Source organism: Natrix helvetica (genome assembly GCF_964273705.1).
Source record: "Natrix helvetica genome assembly, chromosome: 2".
Classification (NCBI taxonomy): Eukaryota; Metazoa; Chordata; class Lepidosauria; order Squamata; family Natricidae; genus Natrix; species Natrix helvetica.
In genome coordinates, this window is record NC_138552.1 from 230,399,912 (window position 1) to 230,422,329 (window position 22,418).

The window sequence follows — 22,418 nt, forward strand, 5'->3', positions numbered from 1 at the left end:
GTGAAAATGACCTCCCCCGGGCTCTGGAGGCCCTCCGGCTGGAAATGGGCCCACTTCCGGACTTCTGGAACTTCCAGGAGGACCATTTTTCGCCTTCCCAAGGGCCCTACACTTATCTGGCATCCAAAATGGTCCCCGTGGAGACTCCTGGGAGGGGTGGAGCCAGTTCTTGCAACTACCAGTTTGGGTGAACTGGTGATGTAAAATTAGCATCCAGTTCACATGAACCGGTCTGAACCGGTTAAATCCCACTCCTGGTCCTTGGTGTTCTCTGAGCTTGGTTGTTTTCTTGCAGGCCTTTCATTACCCAAGCTAGGTAACATCCTTAGTGCAGTGGAAAAGGCTGTTGTTTTCTCCTTATGATCCCAGCCAGCTGCTTCTCCCTCTTTAAGCTTCCTCCCTCCATCCTTAACAGAACCTGGTCCTTGCTGTAATGAGAGGAAGAGTTGCTGTGTCCCTTCGCTCTGCTCTTTGGGCATTTGCTCTGAGCCAACATTTTACTATATTGCCACCTCCATCAATGTCATCCTACTAGGGCAGCCAAGACAATTTTCTTCCAAGTTGGCTTCAAGGCAGTTGGCATCTACACAACTTTCATCACAGAACTCCACATGGTTTGAGGACAGGCTATTGGAGACACTTCTCATTCACTCAGTATAAGTCTTGGCTGGTTTACCATCCGGACAAGCATTACCTAGTAGATTTCACAGGCAACCTTATCAGCCAAGCCAATCTTTCTAATCAGTTTCACTACCTCTGAAAATAAAACTACCCCACTTGATTTTCTCTGATTCTATCAGTGGTTCACACACAAGCCTTGCTTCACTCTGCCTCCCAGCCTCTGCGATCAAGCAAGCCACTACATGTTTCCCCACACACACACATATACCAGTCCTGCACTCAACCTGTTGGAAAAGACGCTTGACTTTAATGGGTGGGGCAGTGAAAGGTGATCTTTCCCACTCTCTCCCCAATCAGTTTGGGGGGAGTACTGATTGGTCCAACCTCTACTTCATCTATCAATGTCAAGGAGGGATCATATGTCCGAAATGCTTTAGAAAGGGAATTGAAACAGTGCCACATGCAAATGTCCTGTGCTTTGTACCTGCTAGTAAAGAAGTGAGTACTGTATGTACAGGGGTGGGCTTCAAAAATTTCAGCAACAAGTTATCTGCCCAGTTGCTGGGTGGGCGTGGCCATGGTGGGTGTAGCTAATCAGCCTCCTGCACCATGGCAGGGAGGAGGGGCGTTTTCACCGGAGGCTTTCCTCGAGCCTATGGGAGGGCGAAAACTGCCTCCCCGGGATCCAGAGGCCCTCCGGAAGCCAGAAATGGGCCTATTTCTTCCCTTCCGGAACTTCCAGGAGTTCTGTTTTTCCCCCTCCCTGAGCCTCCGCATGGACCCTGCACTTACCTCACATCCAAAACGGGCCGCGTGGAGACTCCTGAGAGGGGAGGGTGGGAGGGGCCAATCAGGGGTGGGATTTGGAGGTTCTCTAAACCGGCCATAAAGTTAGTTTCGGGTTCTCCCGAACCCGGCTGAACCCGTAGCAGTGCACCCCTGAGTATGTATAATTTTTATAATCCATGGCCTGGAGATGAGGCACAGAGACTAAAATTGGAGTTACCAGATGATTTCACTGATATTATAAAACTATAATAAAAGACACACACACCTTTCTCTCTTTCAGCTACATATCAGAAGATCACACCTTTATCGAAGTCTAAAGAACCCAACAACTACTCTGTTACTCTGTACATTGGTGAGCAGGCTCCAACCACTCCTCCCCGGCCGCGCTGCCATTCCTTCATAGCCACTCCGGTTGGAGCCAGAGAAATGGTAGGTGAGCAAAACCAAGGTGCTTCACCTAGCCAGAAGAACAAATCCGTCTTCAGGAAATTCTTTGGGAAGAAAGATTGAATTTTCAAGAAATGGGGACTGTGGTACTGAACGCTGGCAGTAAACTGTCCTTTGCTGGATGGGTTGAGGGTCCTGACTGGTCCAAGAGGTTCTGCTACTCTGCACCAGCCCTTGTCATTAGCTCTTTCCCAAGAGGGCAGAAATCGAAGAAGAGGGGATAGGCTTTGCTCAGTGAAATACTCAGCTCTCTATTCACCCCAAAAGAAATCAGCTGACAGAGTGGAGGGACAGGCAGCAAAACAACAAGTACCTTCATTCATTTTGAGGCAGAATGCTATGTAATTTCAATTATTACGGGGTCTTTCTCTGAAATGGCAGTATACCGCCTTTCTTTGACACAGATACAATCAGGTAGTACATTCCAAGACACAAATGTTATTAATACTATATTTGTATTCAGCCTGGGGATGGAGGAAGAAATGATGTTCCTTCAATTCCTTCCTAACAAATCTGTGCATAATTCATGATGGGATCAAAAAGCAAAGCAGTTCTTAGATCCAATTATCCAAGCCATGGAATTTATCCAGGCTGAAGGCTGCCCAGCTTTTTCACCTGACTGCTACTTTTTTTGTGCCTTTAACCAGTCCATAGACATTAGCCAGTAATCATAATGTGCTTGATGCAGAGAGAAGATTCATCTTTTCCTTTCTGTTTTTATTGTTCTTCTTTATCAATTAAGCTGCTGTAAACACAGACACTCCAAAATAGGTCACAGCAAGATTTTTTCCTGGTCAGTTGGCAACATTGAATGAGGCCCAAACAATACAATGGAAGCCTGATCTTTTATAGGAAGAAAAAAAAACACAAAGCACTTACAACACCAATTTAGAATCGGCATATATGTGAACTACAGTTACACTGAGGCTGGCGAAAACCCCTGCAAGGTGTTTCCCCCCCCCCCCCCCAGATATTGAAGAGAGCCATTTGCCTTTTACTGTTCAATGTGGAGTGCGATGCCAAGAAGTTCCTTGTCACTTAGTTTTCCTTCCTTCAGCAACTCTTAAGGTTGGTTTAATAGCAAATTGCATCTCCTGGAGAAATATTAACACCGTATTAAAACACCAGTTAGTCTGTGTGCTTTCATTCAAAATGCATTAAGAGTTAACTGAGTTATGCTTTTAACAGCCAGGTTGCTACTGCACTTAAGATACCCAAACACAAGCTGCACTCCGTTTAAAAGAATGAAAGTTATGGACAAATTCCCAGATGTATTTTGTAGCCCAAACGGCACTCTGTGCAATAACTTGAAATACAGCCCTTGCTAAAATCCAAGAGCAGGTAGAACACTCAGCATCTACTGGTTCCAAAATGTAAATTTGCTCAGATAACTGCAGGGATTTTCATTTGAAAATTAGAGCTCAGTGAAGACTTAACCTTTTTTTCACACCTACTGATTTTTCTAAGGAAATGCCTTCCACTGTGTGTGTGTGTGGGGGGGGTGTCGTTCAAACTAAATTAATCCCTCTAGGTTAATTTCTGGAATTAGTTGGCTTGGTTAAGTGTGCACAACAGAGTGTTAAAGCATGTCCTGCAAATTGGACCAATGGGCCTGCAAATCCAGATAACAGGGTTTCTATTTCTGTGGGTGGAAAAAGAATGCTGATTCAAGGAGAAAATCTGCTTATTACATCCCATGATCCAAGCATGTGTATCTGCCTGCCCAAGACTGCACTTCAAATAATAGGGACTTGAATTGGGAATGATAGATTCCATTTCTTTAACTCTCCCTTTCCTTTTGCACAATTCATTAGCACCATCTTTTATTTGTATCCTCTGTTTTGGCAACAATCAAACGCATCATCTGTTCAAATGAAAACAGTGAATACCAGACACCAAGAAAAATGGCCACAAATAACCATGCAGTTATCGATACAGGTAGTCCTTGATTTACAACAGTTCATTTAGTGACTGTTCAAAGTTACAACGGCACTGAAAAAAGTGACTTTTGACCGTTTTTCACACTTGAGACCATTGCAGCATCTCCATGGTCATGTGGACAAAATTCCGACAGTGGACAACTGGTTCATATTTATGATATTTGCCTTGTCCCTGCAGTCTTTCTGCAACTTTTGCAACTTTCTGACAAAGTCAATGAGGAAGCCCCCATACACTTACAAGCCATGTTTCCTATCTTAACAACTACCATGATTCACTTAACAAATGTGGAGATAAAGGTGGTAAAATGGGGCAAAATTCGCATAACAAAGTCTCACTTAGCAACAGAAAATTTGGCCTCCATTGTGGTCCTTAGTCAAGGACTACCTGTATTTCAATTGTGAAACTCTGGTTCATTCAAAAAGCTAAAAAGACCCTGTCCCACAGCTTGTGTGTTAACAGGAATTAATAAACAAGAAATTGCAACCCCAAATAGATCTCTGTTTCACAAGGACAGTTAATTGTGCTTGGTTATCCAGGACCTGCGAAGTTGTTAAGCCACACTTTTCACCTGTGGATTTTATTTTGTCACTAACCAAATAAACACTATCATAATCACTTCTGAACATGGTCTAATCTAACTCTTGGACTCATGCACTCGTTGCACTTTTGCCTTTTTAGCGAAGAGTTTAAAAAAGTAGACATCCCTATTGTTGGAATAAAGATCAGTGCCAAAGAAGATCTTGAATCCTAAGAATTCTGAGACCTCCCTCTTTCACACTTCACACAGAACAACTATCCCAGAATTACATTAGAACTGAAATAATTGAACTCAGAATTTACCACAACTACATATACACATACATACAGGGGTGGGATTCAGCCAGTTTGGACCGGACCAGATGTTAATTTTACATCTGGTTCGCTGAACTGGTTGTTGCAAGGACTGGTTGGCTCCGCCCACCCCACCCCTCCCAGGAGTTTCCACACGGCCCGTTCGTCATGACCGGTAAGTGCAAGGCCCAAGCGGAGGCTCTGGGAGGGTGAAAAACAGACCTCCCAGAAGTTCTGGAAGTCTGGAAATGGGCCTGTTTCCAGCCCGTGGAGGGCCTCGGGAGCCCAGGGGGAGGTGGTTTTCGCCCACCCAGAGGCTCAAAGGACCACTCTGGAGCCTGGGGAGGGTGAACCCCCGCCCCATGGTGCAGGAGGCCAAGTAGGCCATGCCCACGATGGCTACACCCACCCAGCAACCAGGCAGAGAACCGATTGCTAACATTTTTCAGTCCCACACCCTTGTATACATACATACATAGTACATACTGAACTGGGTCACACCATGTACTAAAAGGTTAGGTTATGACTCTGTTGGATGAACTCAACTATTGTGATTTGTTTACTAAACCCATGGCTAAACCAACTGATGAATTAATGCTGCCAATGAGTCCATTTTTTTAGAACAGTGAAACAAGCATGTCAAGCAAAGTAAATTGCTAAGATTGATGAATTAAGGCAGATAGAACAACGTGTGAAGATTAAATATGAAAGCCTCAGATGAACAAGCCTTGAGCAACCATGCCGGCCTCGTTTACTTACGTTGGCAGTGACATCTTGTTCAGCTGCTCTCCCAAGATGAAAAGGCTGTGAAATGGTGTCGGAGGCATACTACAAAGATACTAAAATTGGCCCTGGAAATAGGATTACTGGAGAACTAGATCAGTCTGGAAAGCTGGCATCTGAGCAGGTAAGGGATTTCAGTTTGGCCTTTCTGCCAAAAGATTAATTGAATTCTTCCCAGGATTAAATAAACAAAAAAAAAAAACCCTGCTCAGTCAGTAAATTCCTGTCTACAAGTTGCTCTTTTGCCTGTAAAGAGGCAATACAGAAGTGTTACAGGTTCTTGTATGTACAAAACCAGTGCTAGGATAGCTGGTAAAAAAAATATCATTCTGGTGCAATCTGGATTTTTGATATATATAGCTCATTGCTGTAAGATTCACCGGAGGGTCTTCCATGAAACAAACCAATTCTGAGAAGTTTTCTCGGGATGGAAGCACACAGACTTTTGCCTATGTGCCCCTTTTATTGGTTACAAAAGTGGGTGGTTACAGAAAGCAAACAAAGGAATAGCAAAAGGGAAAATTATGATTTCATACATAGCAACACTACACGTGATTATAAAAATTAGTTACACAGCCAGAGATAGAGATGAATACCTCCTCTTCATTACGGCCAGGAAAGGAATGTCAAAATATTATCTGCAATAGACTCCCTTCTGCTGAAGGACAGCCAGAGAGAAATGTGTTTCTTTGAAGTCTATTGTATCAGCCTTCACAAGGCACCAGGCTGATTAATAATTGCAACACATTGCCACCTGCTTCCGTATGCAAATGAGGCTATACATTCTAGCACTTTGATATATGCAACCCTATGCCGCCTCTACCTTATTCAAATTCGTACCAACATTCTGCAGCAACCCGGAACATCGAAAAAGGAAATAGATTGCCTATCCCATAATTTCCATGGAGACCCATGTAATTTTATCAAAAAGTTCCTGACCACTCAACCCATTTCAATGCAACTAACACAAGATATGAAAAGGATAGCACTGCCATACATCAAAAACATATCAGAAACAAATAACGTACTATTACAACCCCATTTCATCACCATGGCACACAAGGTTAAAGCCCACCAAGACCTTACATCTTAAGGTTTAAATAAACCAAACACCCAATAGTCCAAGAAGAAAAAAAGAGTCACCTGCAGCGTAAGGACTGTAACAGTCACTGTGTGGTAAAGACAAGCAGAAAATTAACCAGCATTTTCATGAATATCAACTAGAAGTTACAAGACACCATGGACATGCCACAATCTCACAACACATGGACGGACCCAACACAGCAGTTTCAACAGAGACATTGTGAGCATCCTAGACCAAACTAAATGCAAACATGCTAGGGAATTCCTGGAAGCTTGGCAAATCAGCCAACAATATAAAGATAAACCACATTTATACATCACTCAAAACAGACAATTTAAAAAAAAAACTAAGAAGGAAACAAAAGACTAGAATACATCATTTCCAGCAACCAATACCTGGAGAAGCAGGGATTAACACCAGACAAACAAACAAGCAAAAAACAATACCTTAATCAAGGTACTATCAAGGGGGGGAAATCATATCACCACCAATACTGGCAGAGCAAGCTATTGAATATAAAGAGAGCAAACCCCACACTCACTAGCACTGATGTTGTTACCTATTTGGGTAACGAAATGTCTGTAAGTAAATAACCAAGCTCAGAGACCACCAAGGACTCCACAGTTTAACCCTGAGCCTACATATATTCTCTTCTATTGAGACTGCTTTCAAACCTGGCTCGCTTCTTTCTTTCTTTCTTTCTTTCTTTCTTTCTTTCTTTCTTTCTTTCTTTCTTTCTCTTTCTTTCTTTCTTTCTTTCTTTCTTTCTTTCTTTCTTTCCTTCCTTTCTTTCTTTCTGAAATATCAAGAATCAAACTAGACTCTACCTGCAGATTATAAACCCCTCTTTGGATAGCTTTTCATATAAGTATCCTAAACTGGAATTTAAAAAAACACACACGTATGCTTGAATGTGTGAACACAGCCATTGTATTTATGGCTTAGCCTTAGGCTTTAGCTTTCAGAAACTGCTCTGAAGAAGGTAAGTGAAAGCAGACAAAGAGCAGCAATTCTTTTAAATTTTATTTTGTTCATTATTTCCCTCCTCCAAATCAGGCTTCTGGGGCACAATGAAAAAAATTCAAATGTAGATTTACGTATGGGTTCAGCATTTCAAACAATACAATTCCATTATGCTGTAGCTATGAAGGCCGGCATGACAAATTCCACAGGCATTTATTGTTATGTCTTTGGAAAAAATGTTGCAGCTACATATTTACATGGACCATGACTTTGATTCTCAAAATTATTCTGTTGGCTTAACTGGTTCTTCCAGGATTCTAAATTTCAAAAGAAAACACATCGACAGGTAATTCTTGACTTACAACCATTTGTTTAGTGACTGTCCTAAGTTACAACAAGGCTGACAAATTGACTTAAAACTGATCTTTGCACTTATGCCCGTAGCAGCATCTCCCTGGTCATGAGATTCAAATTCAGGAACTTTGTAACTGGTATTTATTTATGATGGTGATGTGATCATGCTTTTCGGGGTGCTTCCAACAGGCTAAGTCAATGGGGAAACTGGATTTACTTAACAACAATGGTGTTACACTTAATGACCGTGACAAAATAATTTGTATAATCAGGCACACTTGTTTAACTACCTTCCAGTGCCAATTATGGTTATAAATTGAGAACTACCTGCAAGCTTCATGTATAAAATCTTAGATTCAGTCCTAGCATCTATAATAAAACTATGATTACTAGCAAAGAAGAAACAAAACTTCTGATTCCAAGAAACTACAGCCAGGCACAAAAACTGCAGGATTCATCAGATTATTTCTCCTTTTTTTTTGCCTTTCTTTTTGTCTTGAGTACAAAGTTTGTGTGAGAACTCTGGGTTATTATAGCATAGTAATCAAAGTGTCTGCTTAGTCTGGAAAATATTCTTCATTCAGTTCCTGGTATTCAGACTGACACTGAAAAACTCCCAAAGGAAATGTTCAAGCAACTTCAAGATTGACAATTCTGATTCAGTCAACCAAAAATTTGATTCAGATCCTGAATAGTGGTTTTGTTATTTTTCTATAGTTTTACTTCTCCTTGTGCTTCCTTAAAAATAGTATATGCTACACAGTACTTTAAATAAGGCCCACTTAGGGGAAAAAAAGGCTCCAACACAAACATCAAGTTTGCCACCATAGTGGTTGGTTTTAGAAATAGAGGCACTGCAAGGAGGTTTTCTTTCCCCACAGAGCACGTATAAATAGTCATGAGAGAAAATCAGTTAACTCTTTAAATTCTCCACAGCTCTATATTAGATTCACTTTAGTATAGGGTAGTAGTTAAGGCACCAGGCTAGAACACAAGAGACTGAATTCTAATCCTGTCTTGGACATGAAAGTAGCTAAATGTTCTTGGGCCAGTCATTCCCTCTAAGCCCTAAGAAGACAATGACAAACCATTTATGACATCTTGCCAAGAAAACTGCAGGGATTAGTCCAGGTAATTGGCAGGTGTCAACATTGGATCACACAAAATGTTATTAGCCATTAGAACTAGGAGATCAGTATTTTATCTGTCCAGTTAATAAAAAAGATTCTGAATAAACAGTAACCAACAATATATTGTATCATGTTACTGAACATCCTTTTCACTTGTTCATTTGTTGTAAAAAGTATATGAAGCTGTGAGAATAATTGGCTTTCCTAAGTTGAATCACTGTTATTTACAATCAACAAGGTGACAATCAGATGTACTGTATATTTGAGGGACCCTCACTTATTTAAAAAGATGTTAGTTGCCATCATTTGATTCTGTTCTTCATAACATTTCAGCAGGGAACAAAGAAGCTCAGAGAAACAGCAGAGGATCTGCAATCTACTCTTGTGTTGTTGATGTTAGGTTTTTAGGAATCCATCATAAGAAATATACTGAACAAGAGTGGCATGCAAGGAAGGCGAAAGGGAAGAAACTACAGCCTTTCAAAAAGCATATTGCTGTTTATCAGGTTTGACAAAGACCACGTGGATGCAGAATGTTCTCTGGATTGATGAGGCTAAAGTGGAAGTTTCTGGCTTTCGTGAGGAATGTTCTGTTTGGAGAAAACAAAACTATAATCCAGCAAAACAACCTCATCCCAACTTTGTAACATAGCAGTGGGAGCAGTGCAATCATTTAGGGAGCATAAATTCTGCAATAGTTTGGAAAAATATCAGAGTTTTGTCAGTTATCTGAAACTTAAATGAGTGTGGGTCAGGTAGCATGATTCAATACACACAAGTATTATATTTACAAGAAGCTGGCTGAAGCAGAAGAATCTTTTGTTTTGAAATGGCTGGATCCAAGCCCTCCTTTTAATTCACATGAAATAGTGGTAAGGTCTGAAGTTCATCCAAAAATATCAATCCACTGAAGCAGTTTAGTAAAGATGATTGGGCCAAATGCCTCCAAGCTAATGTTCAGGATTGATTAAAAGGTACAGAAAACATTTGGTTGAAGTCACTCTTGCTAAAGGATATCCCACTTGTTACAAATGTAAAGCTTCACATCCCTTTTCCATTAAAAACACTGGACGTTGGTTCATAAAGATATAGCACAGCACAAATTTTGTATGTTGTTAATTTTGCTAGCATCTACTTATTACTTGGATTTAGACAAAGCACAGATCACATTTTACACATCTCTGTATACAAGAAGTATAGTGGTGAGATATAAAGTTCATGAACTTTTAAAGGGTGAACAAACTTTATCTCAATATGCGCAGAAGAAGACTTCCGATCCAATTCTCGGTACCTCTAGATTCAGCAACCAAGGATACAGAAGATGCATAGGTCTACTTTTCCCACAGAGAACCTGCAGAGCTGCTGCCATATGGAGCAATCAAACCGAAACTCCAATCCTTTCAAGTTGTTTGATTAGTGATAGCATATTATCCTAAGTACCGTATTTTTCAGAGTATAAGATGCACCTGTTTCCCTCAAACAAGAGGCTGAAAATCTGGGGGCGTCTTATACACTGAATACAGCATTTTTTGCCTCCTGAAACCCTGCCCTTCACCAAAATGGCTGTACATTTAGGAGACTTCCAGAGTGCTCCTGGGGAGCTGGGGAGGGTAGAAATGAGAAATGGGCCATTTTATTTGCTCAATTTCCTCCCCCCCAGCCCCCAGGAGCACTCTACAAGCTTCCTAAAGGCTATTTGTGCCCTTTTAAAAGAAAAAAAACGGGGCCTTTTTTACGAGGTCTGCAGAGTGCAAAAACTTTTTTTTAATTTGCCTCTTCAAAATCTTGGTGCGTCTTATACGCTGGTGCTCTGAAAAATTACTCTGAAAAATAGGGCAATCTGTCTTCTTTGCCAAAATAAGTTTGTGCTAGAATTCAGCCCTGACATCTTTCAGTATCATCTGTGTGGACTGAAATATTTAATATAATCAAGAAATTATGCAAACTGCCTTTCCTTCCCCAAGATCTGTTTCCACATAGCAGGAATTAGGGAAAAAGTCTTCCAAAACATAAGCATCTGGCCAGGCCTGGGACTTTGTTCATTCAATAGTATCATTCAAAGCTCTTGGCTCAAGTTCCTTTTTTGCCTGCCACTAGTGTTAAAAACTCATGTCCAAAAAATGTTCGCTCACTACAGACACAATCAAATAGCACAATATCTTTGCTGTAACATAGGTATGTACATTCACAACCATCTATCAATAGCCCTAAGCTATTCAGCAGGAAAAGAGTGAGAAAGACAAAATAAATGAATATAATCAACTATTGTGTGAAACTGATTGGTAGGCAGAAAATCTTTTGGTGGGCAAAAAAGGAACAAGAACCAAGCTCTAATCTCCAGAATCAAGTCCCTTTTAATCAGGAAGCCTGTAAAGTGTTATTTTCTGTTCCTAAAAACTGAGAGGTCAACGATCCTAAGCAAGCTGTTTTTACCCAGAAAGAAACTAAAAGCCTAGAATACAGCAGGAGGGGAAGTTGGCCTTTTTGATCAGATTTTGCTGCTAGCTTTCCTCTAATTTATTATCTTAGTCTGAGGCAGAAGCTGCCACAGAATATAGTGTTGACAGATCTTCTCCAGAATGATCATTTTTTGATCTGGCCCTTCAGTTTTTCCAATGGTGCAACATCATATTTGAACAGATCTACCTTGCTGGTTTTCCCAGTTGCAATGTATGGCTGTGAAAGATGGACCATAAGAAAGGCTGATTGCCAAAGAATTGAAGTCTTTGAACTATAGTGCTGGAGAAGACTCTTGTGAGTCCCTTGAATTGCAAGGCGAGCAAACTGGTCAGTCCTAGAGGAGATCAACCCTGACTGCTCTTTAGAAGGCCAGATCCTGAAGATGAAACTCAAATACTTTGGCCACCTAAGGAGAAGGAAGGATTAAGAGCCTAATGCCGGGAAAAATTGAGGGCAAAAGAAGAAGGGGATGACAGAGAATGAGGTGGCTGGATGAAGTCACTGAAGCAATCCTGTGAGCTTAAATGGACTCCAGAAGCTGGTAGAAAACAGGAAGGTCTGGAGGAACATTGTCCAGGGGGTCACGATGAGTCGGGCATGACTTTGCAATAACAACTAACCTTGCTGCTGGCCATTCTTTTTTCTTTCCCTCTTTCCCAGCACTTCTCAAGAAAACTAAGTCTTAAATATGTCCAAAATATAATAATATGAGGCTGGTCATTTGTAAATCATGGGAACACTCTAGCTTGACTTGTCCAATGATCCATTTGTTTTTTTAGCTATCTATAGTATTCTCATGACTCTTCTCCAATATCAATATTCAAAAAAATATTAATCTGCCTCTTTATACAACTTTTGCTTTAATAAAATGGTGCAGGGAAAACCTGAGTTTACTTTAGGGAGAGCTTAGTGTTTCACCTACTGGTAGCATTTGGCATAAATAATGTATCTACCTGTTGCTGGATCCAGAGCACATTTTCATTCCCCTTGAGGCCAATTTCCTAAATACTGATTGGAGTTGAATACAGAACACAAGAAACTTGTTATTTAAAAAAATCCCTTTAATTTATTGGCTAATTTATTATAAAGTTTTAGAATAGAATAGGAGCTGGAAGGGACCTTGGAGGTCTTATAGTCCAGCCCCCTGCTCAAGCAGGAGAACCTACACCATTTCACCATTTAAGTTCATGGCACAATGTTAATTTTTAAGCTGCTTGTTTGTTCGTTATATTACAGATGGTGTCAGCATATTCAATTCTGGTGCCCAAATGAGAAAACGTAAAACCCACTATCTTCTGCCACTCTTAAGGATTATTTATGCCAGAATAAATTTTTTGAAGGGCAGCTATAAGCAGCAAGCAATTGTGGGCATTGTAGTCCAAAATACGTGCAGGATCTTAAGTTGTTCGCTCCTGGTTTCAAATGCCCAGGAAGCTAAGAAGACGGGGCTGGATGGGAAGGCAACCTGCACGTGCTTGGGGTACAACACTCCCGCCCTCCCGTCAGTGTCCTGGCGCCGATTCCTGCCTCTGAAGTTGGTTCGGGGAGCGCCAGTCTCCTGAGAGCACTAGGACCTGGTGATCGCCCTCAGCCGCTACAAATCCTTAGCGGGCAGCCGGGAGTCTTTTGGGGGGACCTCGAAGAGAGCGATGAAAGGAAAGCGAGCAGCGAGGTTTTGAGCAGAGAAAACGCCGGGACTCAGAGGTGGACATCCGGGAGAGGAAGACCTGCAGCCACATGTAAGGAAGCGGACAACGCTGCTTCCGTCTTTCTTTCTTCGCGGAGAGGGAAGCGGAGTCCTTTTAAATCCTTAGATCCTTCCGCCTCCCCCCCAACCCCCCCCCCGATGGGCTCGATTCGGTGCTGACTGCAGGGGGGCGGACACGTTTTCGCTGACCAGCAGCAGTTCTCATTTGCCCGTAAGGAGGGCCAGTTCCAAGGTAGAGCTTAGTCCTGGGGCATTGCCTGCCTGCCTGCCAGTATTTGCACTTGGCACACGTTGCTCCCTCTGGAAAGTCATCTGCTCCGAGAGCCAGGCCCCAGTGGGCTGCACGTGCTTTGGCACAAGCCCTGGAGGCGGAGCCGCTTGGTGAAGGAGCGTACAGTTGGTGCCCTCTTGCCGCGCTTGCACAGTTGGTGCGTCTGGGTTCCTTGTATTTGGGGAAAGTTAGCTATGGTCTGCTTATATACAGGTGGTCCTCGATTGGCAACGGTTCGTTTAGTGACTAATGTTACAAGGGTAGGGGGAAATGCCTTCCTTTTTTCACACTTACGCCGATTGCAGCATTCCCCATGGCCACGCAGTCAAAATGCAGGTGTTTGGCAACGGGTTCATATTTATGACAGCCGCAGTGCCCTGTGGTCATGTGATCACCTTTTGCAACCTTCTGACAAAGGGGAAGCCAGTTTCACTTAATAACCGTGTTACTAACTGTAACAACTGCAGTGATTCACTTAACAGCTGTGGCAAGAAATGCTGTAAAATGGGGCAAAACTCACTTAACAAATGTCTCACTTAGCAACAGAAATATTGGGGTCAAGTGAAGGAGTACCTGTATTGGAATTCGAAGCTAGTCTGTAATGTAGCATATTTGTTTGATGCAACCTAGGTTTAGGGATTAGCAGATAATGTGAAGGCAGCCTCTCAGTCATCTTAGATTTCCAAGCCTTTCCTGAGGTGAGAAAGGTGTGTCTGCGTGGCTGCTTTGGACCTTACTACTTGCTTATGGTCGAATCCTAGGTGTGATGTCTTGTTGGGTCTTCTAGTTTTGTTATTGTTAGTTGCAAAGTCATATCTGACCCATTGCGATCCCATGGACAATGTTCCTCCAGGCCTTCCTGTTTCAGTGACTTCATCCAGCCACCTCATTCTCTGTCGTCCCCTTCTTCTTTTGCCCTCAATCTTTCCCAGCATTAGGCTCTTCCCCAGTGGGTCCTTCCTTCTCATGTCTTCTAGTTAATGGTAATAATAATAATCGCCAGGCTGAGTGAAGATGATGGGCGTTAAAATGCAATAGCTTGGGGAAGAAACCAAATTGGAAAGGCTAAGAGGAGCACTTTTGATTTGTTCTTGACCTTTAGCAAAAAAATAATAATGCAAAATTCCCACTCCCATGCTTGGCTTTAGAAGGTATTCTCTGCTGCCATACAAAAACTTGGACACAGCACTCTGAATACCAGTTGATAGCGATGATTTTTTTCAACTTGTATGCTATCCAGTTCTCGGGAACAAGTTGACCTGTTGCTGTGGACAATGCAGGATGCCAGCAAATGAGAGAATTATACTGCTAGGCGTAGCATGTTTCTGATAGGGAGCCCATAACCATCTGTGGAGTAAGGTCCAAAGGAACTGTTGATAAGTTGGCCTGATCGCACATTTTAATATTGATTAAAAAGTGGACCTTTGCATGTAAGTTTGGGTGTGTTTTTCTCCTGCGTGTGTTTTGAATGAATCTTTTTGCTGAGTCAAAACAAGATTAGAATGTGTTTGAATATCAGGTCAAGCAGGGACGGGAACTCTGGTTTGTGTTGTCCTTGATGTTTACTACCCGGACCAGAATATCTGACTCCAGTTTCTCAAGGTTACAGGCTTGTGAAGTACACAGCAAAGGCTCCTTTCCTTTCATTGCTTCCAGAGCAGCCCTCCACCAAATTCAAACTGGTTTTGGATTGGAAGATCAATGGTGGTAAATATCCATCTGGAGGTGAGAGCATGCTGCATTTGTTGATTGGGGCAGGAAATTCAGAGACTGGGAGAAGCTGGAAGGTTGCTTGTGATGCAAATATGTATATATTTTGGAAAGTGTGAGTGTGGCAGAATGCTCTTTAGATCTCTTCGCCTATCATATGTTGAAAGGCATCCTCTTCACCTTCAAGCTGCTTTTCTTTAAAAAAAAAAACTTAGACACTTCAACAACCACAACAAAGAATTTGCCACTATTAGCTCTTAAAAGACTGCAAGGAAAGCACAGAAGCTGGTTTTCTACATGACCTTGGAACAGTCTTTGATAATTTTCTCAGCCTCATCTTGCACTTGCTACAGCAGGCAACTGGATTGGGAGGTACATAAAGGAAATAACTTTGTTCAGCTCTGTTTGGAAAAATGTAGGGATTTGCTTTTTGCTGAAAAGTTCTATGAGTCCTCGTTTCCATTTTATTTTTGTTAGGAGACCTCCCTTAAGAAATTTGAGAAATTTATGAAAACTGCGAGGGGGGAGCGAAGGGGACAGTAATCATAACAATCTTTTGAGAAAGTGTATCTGTTTTTTCTTATGAAGTTTAAGTAGCCAGAATTCAAAATTACATAACTAATACCTCTCTTTTATTTGAGAACTATTAGATTTAACTTGAAAACTTTCTGATTTTTTTAATGCTAAGCAAAATCAATAACAACCCTATTTTGTTTTCGGGCTAGATTAATGAATATACACACATCTAATATTTTAAGCCAGATGGGACAAAATGCCAGATGGGAGAAAATAAAAACAGGAGTGTTAGCTTCTGTATTATTTGTTATTAATACTCCATTTTTATTTTATACTGCTTTTTTTCTCCTGAAAGAGCCCAGCCTCTACCAAAAAAAAAATGCTATAAAAATAAATAACGACAAAACAGGTTCCATAGAACAAAACAAAAGGCGAAACGTGAACTACAATATTTTTAGAACAGAGTTGATTGTTCTTGCTATGGGGCTTTTTTTGGTACAGTGTTGATGGATGCCCATGCCAACCATCAATTTGATGATTCCATACAGAGTAGCAGACTTATTATATTATAAATGTATGTGGCAGTTCTTCAAAAGAAATCAGAATTCAGTTGTACAGGATGACGGAGACTTGCTTTGTTTAATAATGCTTGTGAAACGTCTGGTAATAATGGCTGATTGCAAATTGAATATGCGTCAGCTGCATGATATAGCTGACAAAAATACAAAAGATATACAGCAATCTGTATTAACAAATATAGTTTCCAAAGCATAGGATATAATGGCAATAATTCCACCTTAGATATTGGGTTCATAGCTGGGACTACATTTTAAGAAGGATTCAGACCAAGTGTAACTGAGTCAAAGAAGAGTAACTCCTCTGAAAGGAGAAAAGGAGAATTGGGAATTGTCAGCCTTGAGAAGATTAAGGAGGTATGTGATAGACCTCTTCAAATGAACAGGTTAGACTAAAACAGGGGTGTCAAACTCACATCATCATGGTGGTGTCACATGACTTTTTCCCCTTTGCTAAACTGGGCGTGGACATGGCCAACACATGAAACATCCGGCCCGTGGGCAGGGAATTTGACAGCCCTGGACTAAAAGATCTCCAAGGTCCCTTCCAACTCTTCTTTTCTATTCCATGCCATTCTTTATCTGGAAGAATGTCACTCAGAAGATCAAGATCTATTTTCCACTATTCCAGAGCTAGGGCACTAAAATATGGTTTCTTATTAGAAAAAGGCAAATGTTGATTTAATAAAGGAACTAACACAGTCCTTACTTTTAGGCTACTTTTCCCTTTACCAGATATATTCCAATGGACACCCGAAAACCATCTATTGGACATGTTTTAATTGGATTTCTGCAGCAAGTGGGGATTCCCCAGCTCAAAGGGTCCCATTCAGTTCTATGATTCTGTGGAGGAAAGCGGGTTATAGGGAAGAAAATCTTTGGAACAAAGACTAGATGAGTGACTGGTGCACGCAAGAGGGTTATTCTTTACTTCCCAATATATCCTTGCTATTCCCTGCAGTTGAAGCGCTGATATGGTTGTCATAACAGAATACTGATGCCCCCCTCTACATGTGTTCCTCGGTAGCTCTTTTCCAATCTTATTTTAAAAAACAAACTGTTCTCAGATTACTGCAGCAAGCCATTCATTTAAGAATGCCATTTTGGTTTACAAGTAATTCTTGTAAACAACCATTTGTACAAGCATCTGTTTAGCAATCATTCGAAATTACAACACACTGAAAAAGGTGACTTATGACCATTGCAGCATCCCCATGGTCATGTGATCAAAATTCATGTTTGGCAACTGACTCATCTTTATGATAGTGGCAGTGTCCCAGGGTAATATGATCACCTTTTGTGACCTTGTGACAAAGTCAACGGAGAAGCCAAAATCATTTAACAGCCATGTTACTAACTTGACAAAGCAATGATTCACTTAACAATTGTGGCAAGAAAGGTCGTAACATGGGCCAAATCTTACTTGACAGCTGTCTCACTTAGCAATGGAAATTTTGGGCTCAGTTGTGGTTGTAGGTCGAGGACAGTGGTGGGTTGCAGGAGGTACGCCCCGGTACAGGCGTACTGGAGCCAGCCCGGAGCACTGGATACCGTTCCGGTATGGTGCTCCGGAGGGCCCACCTGCCCGTCCGTGCTCTTTACCATGTTTTAAAGCTGTCGGTGTTTCTGCGCATGTGCATGGCACGTACAGCACCTGTGCGACACTCCGCTGAGCAGCTGAAGCATCGCGGAGGCTTGCGGAAGCGTCATTTCCAGCTACAACGCATGCGCGTGCCGGTTGGAAAGGAATCCGGAACCCACCACTGGTCGAGGACTACCTGTATTATCGACACCTGGTTATTCATTCAAGGTTATTTATTTCTGAAGGTGTGATGCCACTTTGTGAGGATAAAACATCCTAAATTATCACCTGTGACTGCCGTACTCTATAAGATTGTAAATGTCTGACCATAATGGGGTGTATATTTTCTGCATGTTGGCCAAAATTCCTAGCAATAAACTCTCTATGAGCTCTTCTTCTACACTAACAGAATAATTCGAGGGCTCTTAGTTGAACAGGAATGTCCAGGGGGAACAATTGGGTTTATGGATGGAATTTATATTTTCATTCTTGTTCTCTTTCTTCTAATGTCTATTGTTAGATTCTTCTGGGTTTTTCCCTCCCAAATGTGAGGCTATAATGAGAATATTTGACTTTTAGCAGCCCTGTAACCTAACCCATTGTGTTTCTTCCTTGTCACTATATGGGAGTTTCTCCTTGGAGTGACAGGAAGACCTCCTATCTCCAAAGGATGCTGCAAAGTTTTTGTATTGTTTCTTCTGAAGTTATGGCTTAGCCATTCATGCCACTGCAAGCATAAGCTTGGATTGGCCCTGCCCTCAAATCTTAATAGATGTTTGTTTTTATGAGAGAAGGGCTTTCTCACATTGTGCTAAAGGATTAAGGTGGAATGCCATATTGTAATACTATAATTTGATTTCTGGCATACCGATATTGTGGTGGGCTCTAGCCGTGCCACATTTAACTCTTGAGTACAGTAGCAAAAGTGCATGAACGATGTGCTATAAGCAGAAGCAGTGAGAATGGATAGTGTGCTTAAGTATTCTATGTCAGTTCCAGCAGATGTGTTAGATTAGAACCTCAGCTCCCAAATTTTCAACCCTGCTCAGCCTTTGAGAATTATAGTTCCAGACTTCTGGAAGGCAGCATAGTAGAAAAGGGTGGACAGGCTAAGAATTTCCCATTCTTTCTGGGTTAATCAAGTATTGGAAATTATTTAATTCTATAAACCACTATATCTAATTCCTCATGAGCTTCATGTGATTTCCTGATCTTCACTTGGTCTAAGCATATTTCCTTTCTCTATCCTTACTTTGCCTGTACATTAATATGATCTGTTCCCCATAGTTAGTGTCAGAGCTCTAGTTTGTTCCAGCTGAAGAGTATCCTCTTTTATTTCCATGAATTAAAGTCAGAAAGCTCCAGGTTATAAATTAGCCAGATGTCTCAGATGTCAGCATAATTTAGTTCCATTAAATAATACCTTTGGAAGACTTATCAGCTGTCACTGCTGCCTGTAGATCCCCAGTGAAACAAGTCATGATAATACTGGTTCAAAAGTTGAATCAACTTTTTGTTGATTTCTGTAAATACAGCAGCATAGCACATTTCATAATTGAGCAACTATTGCATCCAAAGCAGTTAAGGTCATCCAGAGCAATGATGATATTCTTTTTAACGCCTGTTGAGTCTTGAGTCGATTATGTAGATTACAAAGACCAGTAGCAGATCAGGTGTGGTTAGGGCCAGGTGAGCAAGTTTTGAAGGCTGATTGAGGTTTGCACTGGCACTTTCAGTGACACTTTGAAGCAGGGGTCACCAACCTTTTGGACCACTAAATTCATAATTTTAAATCCTGCGGACCACTAATATGATCTACCTAATGACTGTCTGGGTGGGTGTGGCTAGGTGGTCATGTGAATGGGTGGGCATGGTCACTCACATCAAGGGGTGCCTCGCCTGCCCGCCTGGACTCCTTAAGGCCCCAACAGGAAACAGTTGTTGGAGCAGTTGGCAAAACAGCTGGCTCAGTTCAAATTGGATCTGACCAAGAAGGAGGCTCAGCAGAAGCACCTCACTGAGGACTACGAGCCTAGGCTTTCCAAGCAGAGGGAAGACCTGCGGAAGTGCAAGACCAGGTACTGGCACCTGGAGGCTCAGCGGGCTGAGATGGTCAGCCACTTCCAGGCCGTGATGCAGTCTCACTAGAACAAGGCCCTCTGGCTATTTGCCACCAGCGACACTTCCCTCCAGCCTTCGCTCAAAGCCCCACACTAGGAGGTTGAAGCAGACCCCAAGTTGGAATTTCTGCCCCCCTCTAACCTGTGTTGGAAGAAATGTCCTTCTGGGTTCGGCTCCAAGTGGGGGGAAAGACACTGGAGGTTGCTTGGAAAGATGGTTTTAATAGTGGACAGGACCGCATGGCTTGAGTCCTGAACAGAAAAGGTGATCACACGCTTCAATGTTGGTGGAGAAAAGATAAGACAAAGGAAGGGCTGAAGAAGGGCTTGCAGGGATTTTTATAATCTGTTCGGCCCACCTATCTGTTTCCTGTTCCTGTGTAAGAAATGTATTCTGATTGGCTGTCAGACTCACATGGGCCCATGCAAGGGCAACTCTCTAGGCTGAGTTTTGAATCCAGGTTTGGTTGAATTCTCAGATGCCATGTGGTCAGTTGAGTAAAGGCTTATATTATCATGCCTTCATTCCCATCCCCCTGGAGCTGAAGGGGAGAACTCTTTATTATGTAAAGTGGACTAGCTTGGCCTTCTTCATGGCCCATTGATAAAGTGAGGATGGGCAGGAAGCTGCAGGAATTTACTTAGTTTTTAAAATGTGTTTCTCCCTTTTTCACATCCAGGAAAATATAATATTCTGCCTTTTCAATATTTCCTAGGATATTTCATTTTTCTGGGAGAGGGCTGGGTGATAACTTCCTACACCCGCACAAAAAGACCCAGAAGGGGGGGACCCTCTGCAACAATACATTCATTGCATGTATCTGGCCCAGGGGCCATAGTGTGAGCACCCCTGATTTAGTGCAATGTAAAAAATGCAAATAATATTTATGTAGACCACCATAATTTTCCCCCAGACCACCAGTGGTCTATGGACCACCAGTTGGTGACCGCTGCTTTGAAGAGTATACAGGTTGTCCTTGGCTTACAACACTTCATTTAGTGACCGTTCAAAGTTACAACAATACTGAAAAAGTGACTTATGACCATTTTTGTCACTTATGACCATTGCAGCATCCCCATGGTGATCTGATCAAATTTTGGCTGCTTGGCAGCTGGCTCATACTTATGACCATTGTAGTGTGCTGGGGTCAGTTTCGCGATTGTCTGACAAAGTTAACAGAGAAGTCAGATTCACTTAACAACCATGTTACTAACTTAACAGCTGAGGTGTTTCACTTAACAACTGTGGCAAGGTTGTAAAATGGGGCAAATTATTTAGAAACAGAAATTTTGGGCTCAGTTGTGGTTGTGACTTGAGAACTACCTGGACTCAAGAAATTGTGGGTGGAATCAAGGTAACAACTGAAGTTCACCTCACGTAACTGATTTCTACATTTAATTATTGTATTAAGTGTAGGTTATATGATTATTTCGGTTATATGTTTAATAATTACCTCGGTCACATTAAAAATGCAGTTCAGTCATAATAATGTTTGGAGCAGTGGAGGGTTCCTAATTGGTTTACTACTGGTTAGCTGAGAGGATGTTTTGCGCCTGCCGTGCGTTGCTGCGCATGCGCAGTTGACTGAAAACTGTTCTGCGCATGTGCAGAAACATGCCGGCGATGGCAGAAGACACCGGGGAACCATTTCAGGGGCATGGCAGACCTGGGTCGCTGCCGGTTCCAGCGACCCAGGCTGCCATACCGCTACCGGTTCAGCCGAACCAGTAGGAACCCACCACTGGTTTGGAGGATTCTATGGCTTCCAAAGGCAGAATTCTGATTTTGTAACATTGGCAAGAGGAAGAGCCACATCACTGCATCCACTCCCCCCTGCTCCAACTGAGGTCATCACAAAACGCCTTGCTGGTCATTTCTGTCTAGGCTGGTTGTTTCATGGAATCTCTCACCTAATCTAGTTCCTTTCCTGCTTGTACAGTAACAGTCCTCATTCCATTTGCCTCATTTCCAAAGGTCAATGAATTTAGTGGCTCTGTGCAAAACTGTAGTTACCTGTAGCAGGGTGATAAAAGGGACAAGAATTTCCCAGAGGCACAGAGGCATTTCTTTTCTATCTATATTGATATTTCATATAAACAGTGGCTTTAGCTTAACAAACCACACCAAAATTTGAAGTATAGGTTTTCTTTCTGGGCTGGAGAGTTTTCTATTTTGGGAGGATGGAAGAATAACTTTTCTGGGCGTTTTGGATTCTACCACCTTCCTCAAGGTGTCCTTGCTGTCTTCTGGTCTTTTTCTCCAAAAAGTGGAGAAAAAGCCAACCAGTTCAACAGGTCTCTCTGTCTGATTCTGCTTGTTGAATCTTCCGATGTCCATAGGACAACTCAATCTGCCACATTACCAAATCTTTCTTGAGAGCTGAAATCAAATGTCATGACTCGAATCAAGTATTTGAGTAACTTAATGAAAAGAAATATGTATGTGATTTTTCCCCCCAGATTTTATCTTCTCCACTTTTTAAAGAAAGAAAAACCTTGAGTATAAAACTCTTGACTCTTTGAATAACCCAGT

At 41.9% G+C, this 22,418-nt stretch overlaps 2 protein-coding genes across 5 annotated transcripts in view; both read left to right on the forward strand.

Moving 5' to 3' along the window:
• The window catches only part of LOC309386354 (uncharacterized protein), a 79,925-nt gene extending 75,504 nt beyond the window's left edge, over positions 1-4,421 (forward strand). For both annotated transcript variants that reach the window (XM_081941623.1, XM_081941624.1), the window contains one exon: positions 1,691-4,421. In XM_081941623.1, the coding sequence (XP_081797749.1) occupies positions 1,691-1,920 (230 nt within the window). In that variant the 3' untranslated portion in view covers positions 1,921-4,421. The remainder of the gene's footprint in view (positions 1-1,690) is intronic.
• An 8,268-nt stretch (positions 4,422-12,689) lies between these two features.
• Positions 12,690-22,418, forward strand: part of SLC29A1 (solute carrier family 29 member 1 (Augustine blood group)) — an 89,258-nt gene continuing 79,529 nt past the window's right edge. For all 3 annotated transcript variants that reach the window (XM_081942238.1, XM_081942240.1, XM_081942241.1), the window contains exon 1: positions 12,690-13,142. The gene's annotated coding sequence lies outside the window, so the exon portion shown is untranslated. The remainder of the gene's footprint in view (positions 13,143-22,418) is intronic.